This window comes from Schistocerca serialis, chromosome 10 (genome assembly GCF_023864345.2).
Source record: "Schistocerca serialis cubense isolate TAMUIC-IGC-003099 chromosome 10, iqSchSeri2.2, whole genome shotgun sequence".
Taxonomy (NCBI): domain Eukaryota; kingdom Metazoa; phylum Arthropoda; class Insecta; order Orthoptera; family Acrididae; genus Schistocerca; species Schistocerca serialis.
In genome coordinates, this window is record NC_064647.1 from 194,227,638 (window position 1) to 194,242,991 (window position 15,354).

General features: G+C 46.6%; 1 protein-coding gene across 1 annotated transcript in view; it reads left to right on the forward strand.

Moving 5' to 3' along the window:
- Window positions 1-15,354, forward strand: part of LOC126424675 (insulin receptor-related protein-like) — a gene marked incomplete at its 5' end in the record, with an annotated part of 166,117 nt that overhangs the window by 127,567 nt on the left and 23,196 nt on the right. The window contains 2 exons of the mRNA XM_050087404.1: window positions 3,296-3,694; window positions 14,086-14,446. Coding sequence (XP_049943361.1) covers window positions 3,296-3,694; window positions 14,086-14,446 — 760 coding nt within the window. The remainder of the gene's footprint in view (window positions 1-3,295; window positions 3,695-14,085; window positions 14,447-15,354) is intronic.

The following is a 15,354-nucleotide window of genomic DNA, read 5'->3' on the forward strand; positions in this document are numbered from 1 at the left end:
TATGCCCCGTCTCTAACGAACTCGTCGTCGACAGGATGTTGGCGCCTAATCTTCATTCCGTTACCCTATCCAAAACTCAGATGGCACCCATTGACCTCTTGTTCTTCACTGAACACTTTGGTAAACACACGGTGTAGCGATTCAGTGCAGTCATCCTGTTGTGATACGTAACTGCACCTTTACAGGGAACCCCTTGAGTGCGGGGTCGCAGAAGGGCAACGATGTTTACGGCATTCGACGCCCCACGTATTGTCTAGCATGAAACCACAATATCGGCTGCTAATGGCAGCAGGGGTGGGATTGGAGGCATCCGATCGTGAGCGCAGCAAGAGGCTACGTAGCGTAGTTGAACTGCTTAGTCGACGAGAAACTCACAACAGTGCCACAGGGCTAGTGGTGTTGGTACAAAGGAGAGCAACGACAACGATAAAGAAAGTAAACATTACATTATAAATGGTTCAAAAGACTCTGAGCACTATGGGACTTAACATCTGAGGTCATCAGTCCCCTAGAACTTAGAACTACTTAAACCTAACTAACTTCAGGACATCACACACATCCATGCCCGAGGCAGGATTCGAACCTGCGACTGTAGCGGTCGCGCGGGTCCAGACTGAAGCGCCACTAAATGATAACACTTACACGATTAGCTCCACGATAGACTGTCTGTCATTCGGTTGCATGCCATCACCTTCCATCAGTTGTCGTCACACCGTAAGAACACCTATGCAGACGAGACACCAATGCCACAGAAGAAATAAAAGCGAAACGCGTCTGGTGTAATTCTTTTTAATTACATTGCAGTCAGCTCAAGACAGATAACCTGTAATAACAGATGTTAACAGCTGCTGCGGAAGATGACCACACAAACAAACGTATTTTCCCAGTACAGCGTCCCCAGTGCTATATTACGAAAAAACTTAAAAAACAGTATTTATAAAGAAGAGACATTTAAAAATTGAATAATATATTTTTATCATGTAGACGTAAAACAATAATTTCTCTGTCGAGAAATGCAAAGAAATGCAATGCAAAGAAATATAACAAAGTGATCTAAAGAGACGACAAGATAACCTCTTTTGTTAATTTTTTTAGTCGTCTTCACTTCTTCTCTTGTCTTGATGGTGTATAGACGGACATCTTGCGAGTGCTGGCAAATGTAAGCATATTTGTATGATTTAATATTATTGTGCACTTTTAATTTGTAAGAGGTGATCCCAATTTCATGTCCGCCTTCCTTGAATTAACTTGCATTCAGGTAATTTACAGTTCAACAATCGCAGCGCCCGATGCAGTCAACGACGCCATTACGTGGCGATATTAACTTATGAAAAATTAGCGGAAGCGAAATACTCGCCCGCTATTAACATAATATTAATTTTTCTCCACAGCCACACGAAGTTGCAGAAATACATAGCTTTAAGATTCTTCTTTTCAGTACCATAGCCGAGAGCCAGAGACAGGACTCCGACTACAATACAATGGTTAACGGAGGTAAGAAAAATACTCTCGCGCGTGTGAGGGCCGCAATTGTAACTAATAACTAAAGATTTCTTGCTTTAAAGTGAACTGACTAGCCGAGGAAATTAATATGAAAAGTTTATTACATTGTTCAACTAATATGCTCATGTTTTAAGATTCAGCGAGTCTAACATTCATTAACGTAACAAATAATTTGAAATTAATATTGTTAAAAAGGAGAACTTCAGGAAAGCATTTAATCGTAAAATCAAAATTAAATGAAATATCATTTTTATTAAGACCCACCACGTAAGTCGGCAACAATCAAAATAATAATAACAATATATTAAATTACGACGGCCGACGGACGCGAGACCAGGCCTGTTCGATAGGGTTCATGTCATGTCTGGAGAACATGCTGGCCACTCTAGTCGAGCGATGTCGTTATCCTGAAGGATGTCATTCACGAGATGCGAACGATAGGGCCCGAACTGTCGTCCACGAAGACGAATCCCTCTCTAATATGCTGCCGATATGGCTGCACTATCGGTCGGCCCCACATAATGTCACCCCAAAAGAGCAGGGAACCTCCACCTTGCTGCACCCGCTGGACAGTGTATTTAAAGCGTTCAGCCTGACCAGGTTGCCTCCAAACATGTCTCCGACGATTGTCTGGTTGGAGGCATATGCGAGACTCACCGGTGAATAGAACGTAATGCCAATCCTTAGCGGTCCATTCGGCATTTTGCTGGAACCATCTGTGATGCGCTGCATGGTGTCGTGGTTGCCAAGAAAGACCTCGCCACGGATGTCGGGAGTGAAGTTGCGCATCATGCAGCCTATTGCGCACAGTTTGAGTCGTAACACGACGTCCTGTGGCTGCACGAAAAGCATTATTCAACATGGTGGCGTTGCTGCCAGGGTTCCTCCGAGTTATAATCCGTAGATAGCGGTCATCCACTGCATTAGTAGCCCTTGGGCGGCCTGAGCGAGGCATGTCATCGACAGTTCCTATCTCTCTGTATCTCCTCCATGTCCGAATAACATTGGTTTACTCTGAGACGTCTGAACACTTCCCTTGTTGAGAGTCCTTCCTGTTACAAAGTAACAATGTGGACGACTTCGGACCGCGGTATTGACCTTCTAGGCATGGTTGAACTACAGACAACACGAGCTGTGTACCACCTTCTTGGTGAAATGACTGGAACTGATCGTCCGTCGGACCACATCTGTCTAATAGGCGCTGCTTGTGCAGTGTTGTTGACATCTTTGGGCGGGTTTAGTGACATCCCTGAACAGTCAAAGGGACTGTTTCTGTGATACAAAATCTACAGTCAACGTCTGTCTTCAGGGGTTCTGGGAACCGGAGTGATGCAAAACTTTTTTTTATGTGTGTGTTTCAGTTTAGACTATACAACTGTAAAAACGTTTGTAACATCAGCAGGTACTGAGGTAGACTGCTTAATTATAGCATCTACTTTGAAGAGCCAAATAAACTGACACACCAGTTTAGAATTGTGGAGGCCCTCCGAAATCAGGCAGAATTGCCACAACATGATATGTGATGGACTCTACTAATGTCTGAAGTAGTGCTGCAGATAACTGACACTGTGAATCGTGCAGGGTGTCCATAAATCTGTAAGAGTACGAGGGGGTAAATTTAGGACATAGCTCTCACAAACTGCCAGCAAACTGGACATTGTATGTGGAGGAAGAAAATGTGTTCCTACTAGCAGGCCAAATCTAGACCTTAGAGTCTTCCAGCCAATGGCATCATACAGCTCTTTCTTTCCAGGATTGTGGTAATGTGACATGCCACTGCTTATGTTCCCAGGGAGGAGTACACGCTGAAAGGCCTGCGACCAGGGGAGTACTGGGTGCGCGTCGCTTCCATCACATTGGCTGGCCTGGGCCACTACTGCGACCACATTCCGTTTACAGTGCCACCCCCAGCGGCGGATAAATCCGGCAACGGTGCAGGTATTGGTGGTGGGGGTTCAGGTGACGGAGGAGGGAACTACAGGGAGGACGGGCCTGGGGGCAGAGCAGGCGCTAGTGGCGGCTCGGACTCAGCGTCGAACACGACTCGCACTGCACTGACCGCAGTAGGGGTGGCGGCGGCGCTGCTGGCGGTGGGGGCTGGGGCCACACTGCTGCTGTGGTGGCGCTGCCTGGCCGCCAGGAGGGACGTGCTGCTCGCCACCGTCAACCCAGAGTACATCAGCCTCGCCAAGTGAGTACCCAGTAGGCTGGCGCCCCCTACACACACACACACACACGTTACAAGTGCACTGAACAAATGTCATAGGATAGACACATAATACTGTGTGGGGCCTCCTCTGGCCCTGTGGATTGCAGTGGGACGCCATGGAAATGTCCGCCCTGATAGCTGAGTGGTCAGGCCATCCTACGGGACCGGGTTCGATTCCCGGATGGGTCGGCGATGTTCTCCGCTTAGGGAGTGTGTTTCGAGTTGTCTTCATCATTTCATCGACATCCGGCGTGCGTCGAATGTAATGAGACCTGCGCCAAGGCGGCCGGACCTCCCCTGTAAGGGACCTCCCGGCCAATGACGCCAAACGCTCATTTCCATTACCATGGAAATCAGACTATAAGTCACTGATACTCCTCTGGAAGCAGCTGACACAAAATCGTTTGCAGATAGGCAGCCGATTCTGATATGTTCGTGGGTGCAGAATCCCCTGCATGGAGCCTGTGTTCGGTAGCATCTCAGATATGCTCGATGGGGTTCGAATCTGGGCTCTAAGGTGGGCATCTCAGTCTACGCAATTGTGCCCAATGACTTCATGTTAACAGCAACAGCACCCGTACCCCATGGAATCCGTATTCCTTTGGACTGTGCACTGGGAGACGTGTCTAGGATGTCCTGTGGTGAACTGAGTCATGATTTGTTCCACTATCGACATTCAGTCACTATTGACGATACCCCTCTGAAATTGCCGGTCGCTGTCATCGAATGTGGCTGGACGGCCAGTAGTTGGTCTGTTATAGACTGTGACACCCTCATTCAACCCTTAAACATTTCCCATGGCCGCTTTGCCATTACTCTACTTTGCAGAATAATCAGATCTGATACGGATTAGCTTACCTAATGTGAAACAAGTGGACAGCTCCATCTGCCAGATCACGACGGTTTTTTAAACGCCCACTCGAGCAGACAGCTTGTACAGGGTGTTTCACAGTTGCTATTGTACGCTTCTATGGGTAGTGGAGGGCCTTAGTAGATATGTCTGAAGATCAGGTCATATTGATAACTCCAATTTCACAGTACACACTCAGGGGGGACAATGAGCTGTGTAAAGTGTGTTCTGTAAACTATCGCAACTTTTCTGAGGCACGTAGTAGACAAGTCAGGTGAACGTAAAACTAACTAATTCGTGGCTTCAATGATCTCACTACATCTGCAGATATATTATTGGTCTGCAACTCACAATTAAGTGCCCGGTAGTGTATTCATCAAACTACCTTCAAGCTATTTCTCTACCGATCTACTATCGAACACCAACAGGGAAAAACTGACATTTTTCCGTGCAAATGTATTTTATTATGATCATCCCTACCTATGTACGTGGGCGCCAGTAAAATACTTTGGCAATCAGATGAGAACGATGCTGACTCAAATTTCGCGAGAAAATCCCGCTGCAACTAAAAACGCCTTTGTGTTAATAATTTCCATGCAAATTCACATATCATAGTCGTGACGCTCTCTCCCCTATTCCGCGATAGTACAAAACGAGCTGCCCTTCTTTCAACATTTTCGATGTCCTCCATCGATACTATCTGATGCGGATTCCACACCTAACAACAGCACTCTAGAAGAGGACATACAAGAATAGTATAGGCAGTTCTTTAGCAGATCTGTCGCATTTTCTCAGTGTTCTGCCAATAAATCGTAGTCTTTGGTTTGCTATATCCTCAACATTATCTTTGTCATCGTTCCAACTTTAGTTATTCGTAATAGTAATCACTAAGTATTTAACCGAGTTTGCAGCCTTCAGACTTATGTGATTTATCATATAACCGAAATTTAACGGGTTCCTTTTGGTACTCATGTGGATGACCTCACACTTTTCAAGATAGAGTCAACTGCCACTTTTCGCACCGTACAGATATCTTATCTAAATCGTTTTACAATTCGTTTTGGTCATCTGATGACTTTACAAGACGGTAAATGACAGCATCATTTGCAAACAATCTAAGACGGCTACTAAGATTGTCTCCTATATCGTTGATATAGATCAGGAACAATAGAGGGCCTATAACACTTCCTTGGGGGACGTCGGATATTACTTCTGTTTTACTCGATGACTTTCCGTCTATTACTACGAACTGTGACCTCTCTGACAGGAAATCACGAATCCAGTAACACAACTGAAGCGATATACCATAGGCACGCATTTTGGTTAGAAGACGCTTGTGAGGAACGGTGTCGAAACCCTTCTGAAAATCTACAAATATGGAATCAATTTATCCCCTGTCGATACCACTCATTACTTCATGAGTATAAAGAGCTAGTTGTGTTTCGCAAGAACGATATTTTCTGAATCCGTGCTGACTATGTGTCCATAAATCGTTTTTTTTTTTTGAGGTACTTCATAATGTTCGAATACCGAATATGTTCCAAAACGCTACTGCAAATCGACGTTAGTGATACGGGCCTGTAATTCAACGGATTACTTCTACTTCCCTTTTCGGGTATTGGTGTGACTTGAGCAATTATCCAGTCTTTAGGTACGGATCTTTCTGTGACCAAGCGGTTGTATATAATTGCTAAATATGGAGCTATTTTATCAGCATACTCTGAGAGGAACCTGACTGGTATACAATCTGGACCAGAAGCCTTGCCTTTATTAAGTGATTTAAGCTGCTCTGCGACACCGAGGATGTCTACTTCTATGTTTCTCATCTTGGTAGTTGTTCTAGATTGGAATGAGGAATGTTTACTTCGTCTTCTTTCGGAAAACCGTGTTTAGTAACTCTTCCTTAGTGGCACTGTCATCAGTGACTTTACCATTGTTATCGCACAGTGAAAGTATTGATTGCGTCTTGCCACTGGTGTGCTTTATGTATGACCAGTGTCTCTTTGGGTTTTCTGCCAGATTTCGAGACAGTTTCGTTATGGAAATTATTAAAAGCATCTCGCATTGAAGTACGCGTTATATTTCGAACTTCTGTAAAACTTTGCCAGTCTTCGGGATTTTGTGTTTTTTTTTTCAATTTTGCATGCTTTTTTCACTGCTTCTGCAACGACGATGTGACCCGTTTTCTATACCATGGGGGATCAGCACCATCACTTATTAATTTATGTGGTATATGTCTCTAAATTGCTGTCGATACTATCTCTTCGAAATCATTCCACAACTTTTCTATCTTACACGATCAGATCGGAAGGAGTGAAGACTGTCACTTAAAACAGCGTTAACAACATTTTTATTAGCTTTTTTAAATAGATATACTTTGCGCTTCTTTTTGATGGTCGTAAGTGTTCCGGTATTCAGCCTAGCAGCAACTGCCTTGTGGTCGCAAATCCCTGTGTCAGTCACAATACTCCCTATTTGTCCAGGATTATTTGTTGCTAAGAGGTCAAGAAGTATGCTTTTGCAACCATTTACACTTCGAGTGGGCTCAGGAACTAATTGTTCAAAATAATTTTCTGAGAGAGCATTCTGTACAATTTCGGATGACGTTTTATGCCTGCCGCCGATTTTAAACGTATAATTCTTGCAGCTTATCGAGTGTAGATTGAAATCACCGCCGACTATATGAGTGGGGTACCTATTTGAAATGAGACTCAAGTTTTCTTTGAACTGTTCAGCAACTATATCTTCTGAGTCGGGGGTCGGTAAAACGATCCAGTTAATAGTTTAGTCAGATTGTCAAGTATAACTTCTACCTCTATTTCACAGGAACTATCTACTTCAATTTCACTACAAGGCAAACTACTTCTGACAGCAATAAATACTCAACACCAACTATATTTAATCTATCCTTTCTGAACACTGTTAGATCGTTTGAAAAAATTACGGATGAACTTATTTCCGAATTTAACCAGCTTTCTGTACCTATAACTATGTGAGCTTCAGTGCTTTCTATTAGGGCTTGGAGCTCTGGTTCTTTCCCAACACAGCTACGACAATTTACAACTACAATACCGATCGTTTCTACATCTAACTTACTGTGTTTTACCTGTCCCCTTCCAGACGGACGCCCTTTCTGTCTTTCCCTGAGACCCCCTAAACTAAAAAACCGCCCTATCCCTTCCACACAGCCCCCCTACCTGTGTAGTCGCTTCCTGTGTGTATTGGGCTTCTAACCTATTAAACGGAACCTGGAAACCCACCACCCAATGGCGCAAGTCGAGGAATTTGCAACCTACACGGTCACAGAACCGCCTGAGCCTCTGATTCAGATCCTCCAATCTGCTCTGCACCAGAGGACCAATAGTCGCTTTTATCGACGATGTTGCAGATGGCGAGCTCCGCCTTAATCTCGGAAGCAAGACTGGCAGTCTTTACCATTTCCACTAGCCGCCCGAAACCAGAGAGAATCTCCTCTGATCCAAAGCGACACACGTCATTGGTACCGACATGAGCCATCACCTGCAGTTGGCTGCACCCTGCACTCTTCATGGCATCTGGAAGCACCTTTTCCACATCCAGAATGACTCCCCCCAGTATGCATACGGAGTGCACACTGGCTTCCTTCCACTCCTTGGCAGCCATGTTCCTAAGGGGCCCCATTACACACCTAACGTTGAGATCCCAACTACCAGCAAACCCACCCCCTGTGAATGTCCAGACCTTGCGGGCCGAGAAGCTTCCTCTGGAACAGGGTGGACGACTGCATCTGGCTCAGAGACATCGTCAGCCACAGATAACGCCCGAAACATGTTCGTCAAACGAACTGGGGAGGCCCTACAATCGGCCCTTCGGAAAGTTTTTCGCTGCCTGCCAGACTTAGGAATGGTCTCCCACTCGACCACGGGTGAGGAGTCAACCTCGGTGCAGGCAGTAGCCGGGGCGGGCACAGCAGTGGACCAATCGGGGGACACGTGCAACATGCTCAACATCCCTCGCATACCCGCGTCCGACACCCCACGGTGATGCCCCTTGGCAGCAGCCTCGAGCTGTGTGACGGAAGTCAACATAGCCTGGATCTGTGAGCGAAGGATTGCCAACTCAGCTGTATCTGTATACAGTAATCATAGTTCCTATCCATTACTGCAGTCACTCCTGTTTGAAGCTCATAAAAATAAGTAACGAACGAATGCTGTACTCAGCTTATTAGCAGCAGGAATTCGAAGGGCTCTCTCACTAACGGTCTAAACGACACTGAGCTACACTAACCAAAACAAACAAAAGCCTATACGATACGAGGGTCGATTGCAACGGCGGTACTATACACTTCACTGTTATTAAAATAAAAACTTGTGCCTAGTAAGCGCTCGAACACGCAATAAATACAAAAATAATCTAGTTACTACACAGGTATCTGTAAATAAGCCGCTCCGCTGGAAGCTCGTAAAAATATATAACAAACGAACGGTGTAGTAGCCTTATTACGAGCCAGAACACGAGGTGCCCTGTCTCTGATGGTCTATCCGACACTGAGCCTTACCGTGAGTCACATGACAACAGGTGAGACAAGCGCGCGACAGCGGAGTCTGGGAGAGGCGAAAATCAAACGGTTGCAGTCGATCACGCAGCAACAGGCTGTGCAGCGAGAAACGTCATCATAATAATGAAAATTTAGGTTACTGACGCAACGGAAACTCTCGCGTGACTACAATTTACATTTTATTTTTCTATTACTGAATATTTAACACATCAATATTTTTACACACTTTTAACCAAAATAGCTTACCTAAATATTGGCGCCCACTCCTAGTGCGGGCCCTGACGATGTGCAAGTCTCTTGAATCTCTGTTAACTATGAAACTCGCTTTCTGCTCCGCCTCTTCAATTTTTATACTCCACACTTTCCTCCACTACCAAATTCCCAATTCATCAGCGGCTCGATGTGTGTACCAACAGGGATGAATTTCTAGGTGCGTTATCGTGATGGAAGAGCGACGAATTGTCTCGCGACGTTTCGGGCTGTTTCCTTCTCACATTTTCTCGCAGGCGTCGCAATACGTCCCCATAGTACCATTGAGTAAGAGTTTGTCACTGTGGCACGAATTTATGATGGACTAATCCTTCAAAGTCAAAGAAAACTGTCAGCATGGCTTTACATTTGATATCACCTGACGAGCTTTTTTTGGTCTTGGAGAAACTTTCCCGACCCATGTAGTGAGTGAACCTTGGTCTCAACATCACAACTGTAGACCCACGTCTCATCACCAGTTACGATTCTCTTAAGGAACATTTCGTTCTCATTTGCGCGAAACAAAAGCTCTTCACAGACTGCGAGGCGAAGGTCTTCCTGGCCTTGAGTCGTGAGCCATGGGACGAACTTGGCGGCAACACGATGCATTCCAAGATGCTCTGTCAGGATTGCATGACATGATCCAACTGAAATGTTTACATTCTTGTGTTCAAATGGTTCTGAGCACTATGGGACTAAACATCTGAGGTCATCAGTCCCCTAGACTTAGAACTACTTAAACCTAACTAACCTAAGGACATCACACACATCCATGCCCGAGGCAGGATTCGAACCTGTAGCGCCACTCCGGCCGGCTTACATCCTTGTTGTATCTCTCGTACAGTCAGGGTTCGATTGGCACGCACAATTGCGTTGACGTTCCTGACATGAGCGTCGGCGGTAGACGTCGAAGGGCATCCTGAACAAAGGTCATCTTTAACTTCCGTCTGGCCATTTTAATCCGTGTGAACCATTCGTAACAACGAGTATGGCTTAAGCACTTATCACTGTAGGCTTCGTGCATCCTTTAGTGTGTCTCTGAAAAGGTTTTCTTGAGTTTCACGCAAATTTTGATGCAGACGAGCTGCTCCCCTAACTCTGCCATTTCGAAGTTCGCAGACTGTGCCAGACAACACATTATACACAGGCGTGTGCAGGGATATCAACCGCTTTTCGCTCCAACACACTACTGGCGCCAAATTACGAATTGAACCGTGAATTTACTTTCGAACCTTTTCTTAAGAATTTACTTTATTTACTAGCGATGCATCAAGAAAATTAACACATTTAATCACACTATGTGAGCGTGGAAGTAGTTGCCAGGGAGTAACTGATGAAATAAAATTGAAATTGCTTCATCTACATCTACATCTATACTCCGCGAGCCACCTTACGGTGTGTGGCGGAGGGTACTTATTGTACCACTATCTGATCCCCCCTTCCCTGTTCCATTCACGAATTGTGCGTGGAAAGAACGACTGCCTGTAAGTCTCCGTATTTACTCTAATTTCTCGGATCTTTTCGTTGTGATCATTACGCGAGATATATGTGGGCGGTAGTAATATGTTGCCCATCTCTTCCCGGAATGTGCTCTCTCGTAATTTCGATAATAAACCTCTCCGTATTGCGTAACGCCTTTCTTGAAGTGTCCGCCACTGGAGCTTGTTCAGCATCTCCGTAACGCTCTCGCGCTGACTAAATGTCCCCATGACGAATCGCGCTGCTTTTCGCTGGATCATGTCTATCTCTTCTATTAATCCAACCTGGTAAGGGTCCCATACTGATGAGCAATACTCAAGAATCGGACGAACAAGCGTTTTGTAAGCTACTTCTTTCGTCGATGAGTCACATTTTCTTAGAATTCTTCCTATGAATCTCAACCTGGCGCCTGCTTTTCCCACTATTTGTTTTATGTGATCATTCCACTTCAGATCGCTCCGGATAGTAACTCCTAAGTATTTTACGGTCGTTACCGCTTCCAATGATTTACCACCTATGGCATAATCGTACTGGAATGGATTTCTGCCCCTATGTATGCGCATTATATTACATTGGGAATTTTATTCCTAAAAGCCTTTTTTTTTTTTTTAAGAAACGGAAAATTATAAGCAGAAAGCACCCTCTAAATATCAAGTTACAATTTATTCAGGTGCAGAAAGAAACAAATTTTTGAGTGTATGAGCTTTCGGGCTGAGAACCTTGCCGCTCCCTTTTGACACGGCCGTAGTCACGCTCACAATAACCTCTGAAAGACTACGCAGGTGCAAATCTGCAACACACCTGATTACCTTAAAGTAAAAGTTTTAACAATTCACACAAGCTCACAAACTATGCACCCCGTAAAAGGGATGGAAATGGTACAAAACACTAAAATTAAAAGATTAACTTACCACCGAAGGTGCAACTTCATTTTAACTTCTAAGAAAACTCCTACGTGGAAGGGCGGCAACTTTATATACTAAAATGACCATTTAAATAAAAGCCCATGAACTGCAATCTTACATAAAATTATACAAGGTTGGCCAAACATGCTCTACAGTACACATATGCCGCCTCTCAAAATGGTTCAAATGGCTCTGAGCACCATGGGACTCAACTGCTGAGGTCATTAGTCCCCTAGAACTTAGAACTAGTTAAACCTAACTAACCTAAGGACATCACAAACATCCATGCCCGAGGCAGGATTCGAACCTGCGACTGTAGCGGTCTTGCGGTTCCAGACTGCAGCGCCTTTAACCGCACGGTCGCCTCTCAAGATGATAGGCAAGATAAAAACATATTTCAGGTATTAGGCCGTTACACTTCAAGCAATAAATTCGTTAACACGCCGAAACCGACAAACATGACAGAGGCAGTTATTAACGTACAGGAGATTGATAGGGAGATTACCAAACAACCCAAACCGCAGATCGCTCTAACCCACCCCTACTCCACAAGGGAAAAACGGACCACCCAATTCATAAATAACCACCTTCCCGTGGGTGGGCAAACGGAGAAGAATGGTGGGACGACCCCAAAGCAAAACGTCTGGTGACCTCACCAAGAAAACAAGTAGAATTTAAGAAGAGTAAATCAAACAACATATCACCAATCACTTAACTTCTAATAAACTGCGATTTCTCTGCAACACCTGGCGCAGTACCCCCAAATCGCTCTCCCGAACCGTCCGCTGCCAGCCATTTCAACGGACGCAGGAAGGCGTGCCGATGTGCCGTCTCACGGCGTCGCAGCTTGCACCAGCCAGACCGATGTCGTGGGTTGACTCCTGTTGTTCTCGTGCCGGCCGCGAAGCCACCACCCCTCGCTATACGCTGCGGCCCACTGTACTCACGTGGCCACCTCATATGCACCGACGCTCAAGGCGGACAAGTCATCTTGTGTCTCAGTGCGCGACCGACCAACCAATCAATCCAACCGCCAATGACCGTTGCATGAGGAACTCGAGCAGACTGGCGAACTGGCGAGTTTTTTTTTTTCTTTATTGTTAATTTCACACCTGATACAGGTAGGCCAGATGCGGCATATTACGCCGCTCTTTGGCTACAGATAAAATTAATGATACAAAAGAAGACAATCGCAGAACAGATAGGGTGAATATACAGACGTAGACATACAAAATTAAAAGACACAGAGCCGTTCATGGGTGCAGAGTCCAAGATAAGAATGTTCAGGCACGTGGACACGCCCAGAGATGATAGATGGCACACGCGAACGTTGGAGCACAAACGAATAAACACTGGAACACTTGAGCACAACATGACGCCACACACAAACACTAGGCGACGATCTCCGGCGCGCGAATGTCCACGTAGCGTGTGCGAGTCCGGGGACCTGCCAAGAGGGCATGAACGTGGTGGGGGAGGGAGAGGGGAGAGCAAAGATGCCAATGGCAGAGGAGATGGTGGGAGGAATCGAGGTATGGGGGTAGGTGAAGCCCGGGGGAGGAGTGGGAAGAAAGGGAGGAGGGAGGGAAGGGGGAGAGAAGGGAGAGAGGGTGCCTATAGGTACAAACACAGGAAGAGGGAGGTAGGATCGAAGTTGGTAGGAGGGGTAGATGGAGGGGAAGAGGGCATCATCAGGGAGGGGGAGCTGGCGGAAGCCAACATGGGCAAGGATATGGAGAGGGGAGAGATGGAGAGCAGGTGGGACGTGGAAGTACAGGCGCAGCAGCGGACGGGGGCGGGAGAGGATGGGAGAGCCCAGCAGGTGAGGAGGATCGAATTTATGGGAGGTGTAGAGGATCCGTATCCATTCGAGGAAGAGGAGGAGGTGAGAGAAAAACTGGCGAGCTCAAAGTGCCCCCTAAATGCACGTGAACAGGCAACCTTTCCCCTTTCCCACCAGAGGGAGACACCAAAGCTGCGATTGCCACAGCGGCGCTACCGCCAGAAACGGAAGGCGACTGCTTCACACAATGCGCTGCGGCGCGCTCTTCAAAGCAGCAATTTTACCATGGCTCACGATTGTTCCGTAATTTTTTTAACAGACCTCGTAGTGTTGGTTTGTAATGCTACTGATTCGGCTACGACACATTTTTTACAATGTTCCCGGTCTTCTGAAACACGCTGTATACTTTCAGGATGTTAGTTTGTGCCAGTAATTATAATACATCCTGTGTGCATAGCACAGACCTTCCGATTTTGAAGTGAGTAATCTTAAATCCAAAAAACGCCTTGAGTACTGGCTGCTTCCTCGCGCTGCAGCAGCCAGTAGAAGCCCGAGTTCTCGTGTTCGCAGGTACGTGCCGGACGAGTGGGAGGTGTCGCGCGACAAGGTGACGCTGGTGCGCGAGCTGGCGACCGGCTCCTTCGGCAAGGTGTACGAGGGCGTGCTGATGCCGTGCGGCGAGCGCTGCGCCGTCAAGACGGTGAGCGAGCGCGCCACGGCCCGCGAGCGGCTCGAGTTCCTGCACGAGGCGAACGTCATGAAGAGGTTCACCGGCGCGCACCACGTGGTGCGCCTGCTGGGCGTGGTGTCGCGCGGCCAGCCGCCGCTTGTCCTCATGGAGCTGATGCACCGTGGAGACCTCAAGGGCTTCCTGAGGGCGGCGCGAGAGCCCGACGGAGAGGAGCGCGCTCTGCTGGGCGGACACTACCAGGTGCGTGTCAGAGTGCGTGGACACCCCAACTTCTGACACCTTGCGGATTTATTGGTTTTCTTTTTCCTTGAATGTTGCTAAACGACAGCGCGGTGTGGCCGAGCGGTTCTAGGCGCTTCAGTCTGGAACCGCGTGACCGCTACGGTCGCAGCTTCGAATCCTGCCTCGGGCATGGATGTGTGTGATGTCCTGAAGTTAGTTAGGTTTAAGTAGTTCTAAGTCTAGGGGACTGATGACCTCAGATGTTAAGTCCCATAGGGCTCAGAGCCATTTGAACGATTTTTTTAAATTGCTAAACGTAACATAGATGGGGTAGTCTGAAATATACACTATGTGATCAAAAGTATCCGGACACCTAGCAGAAAATAACTTAAAAGTTCGTGGTGCCCTCCATCGGTGTTGGCCCACACTTAGCCTAGATGACAGCTTCTACTCTCGCAGCCATACGTTCAATCAGGTGGCGGAGGGTTTCTTGGGGAATGGCAGTCCATTCTTCACGGAGTGCTGCACGTAGAAGAGGTATCGATGACGGTCGGTGAGGCCTGGCACGAATTCGGCGTTCCAAAACGTGTTCTATTACTCAGGGTGTGCTGCACTGAGGAGAGGTATCGATGTTGGTCGCTGAGGCGTGCCACGTAGTCGGCACTCCAAAATATCCCAAAGGTATTCTGTACAGTTGAGGTCAGGGCTGTGCAGGCAAGTCGTGTAACCACTCCACCACAGGCAGTGCATTATGAACAGGTGGTCGATCGTGTTGAAAGATGAAATCAGCATCATTGAATTGTTCTTCAACAGTGGGTTGTTGGTTTTCTTTCTTTGAATGTTGCTAAACGTAACATAGATGGGGTAATCTGAAATACACACTATGTGATCAAACGTATCTGGACACCTGCCTGAGATTGATTTAA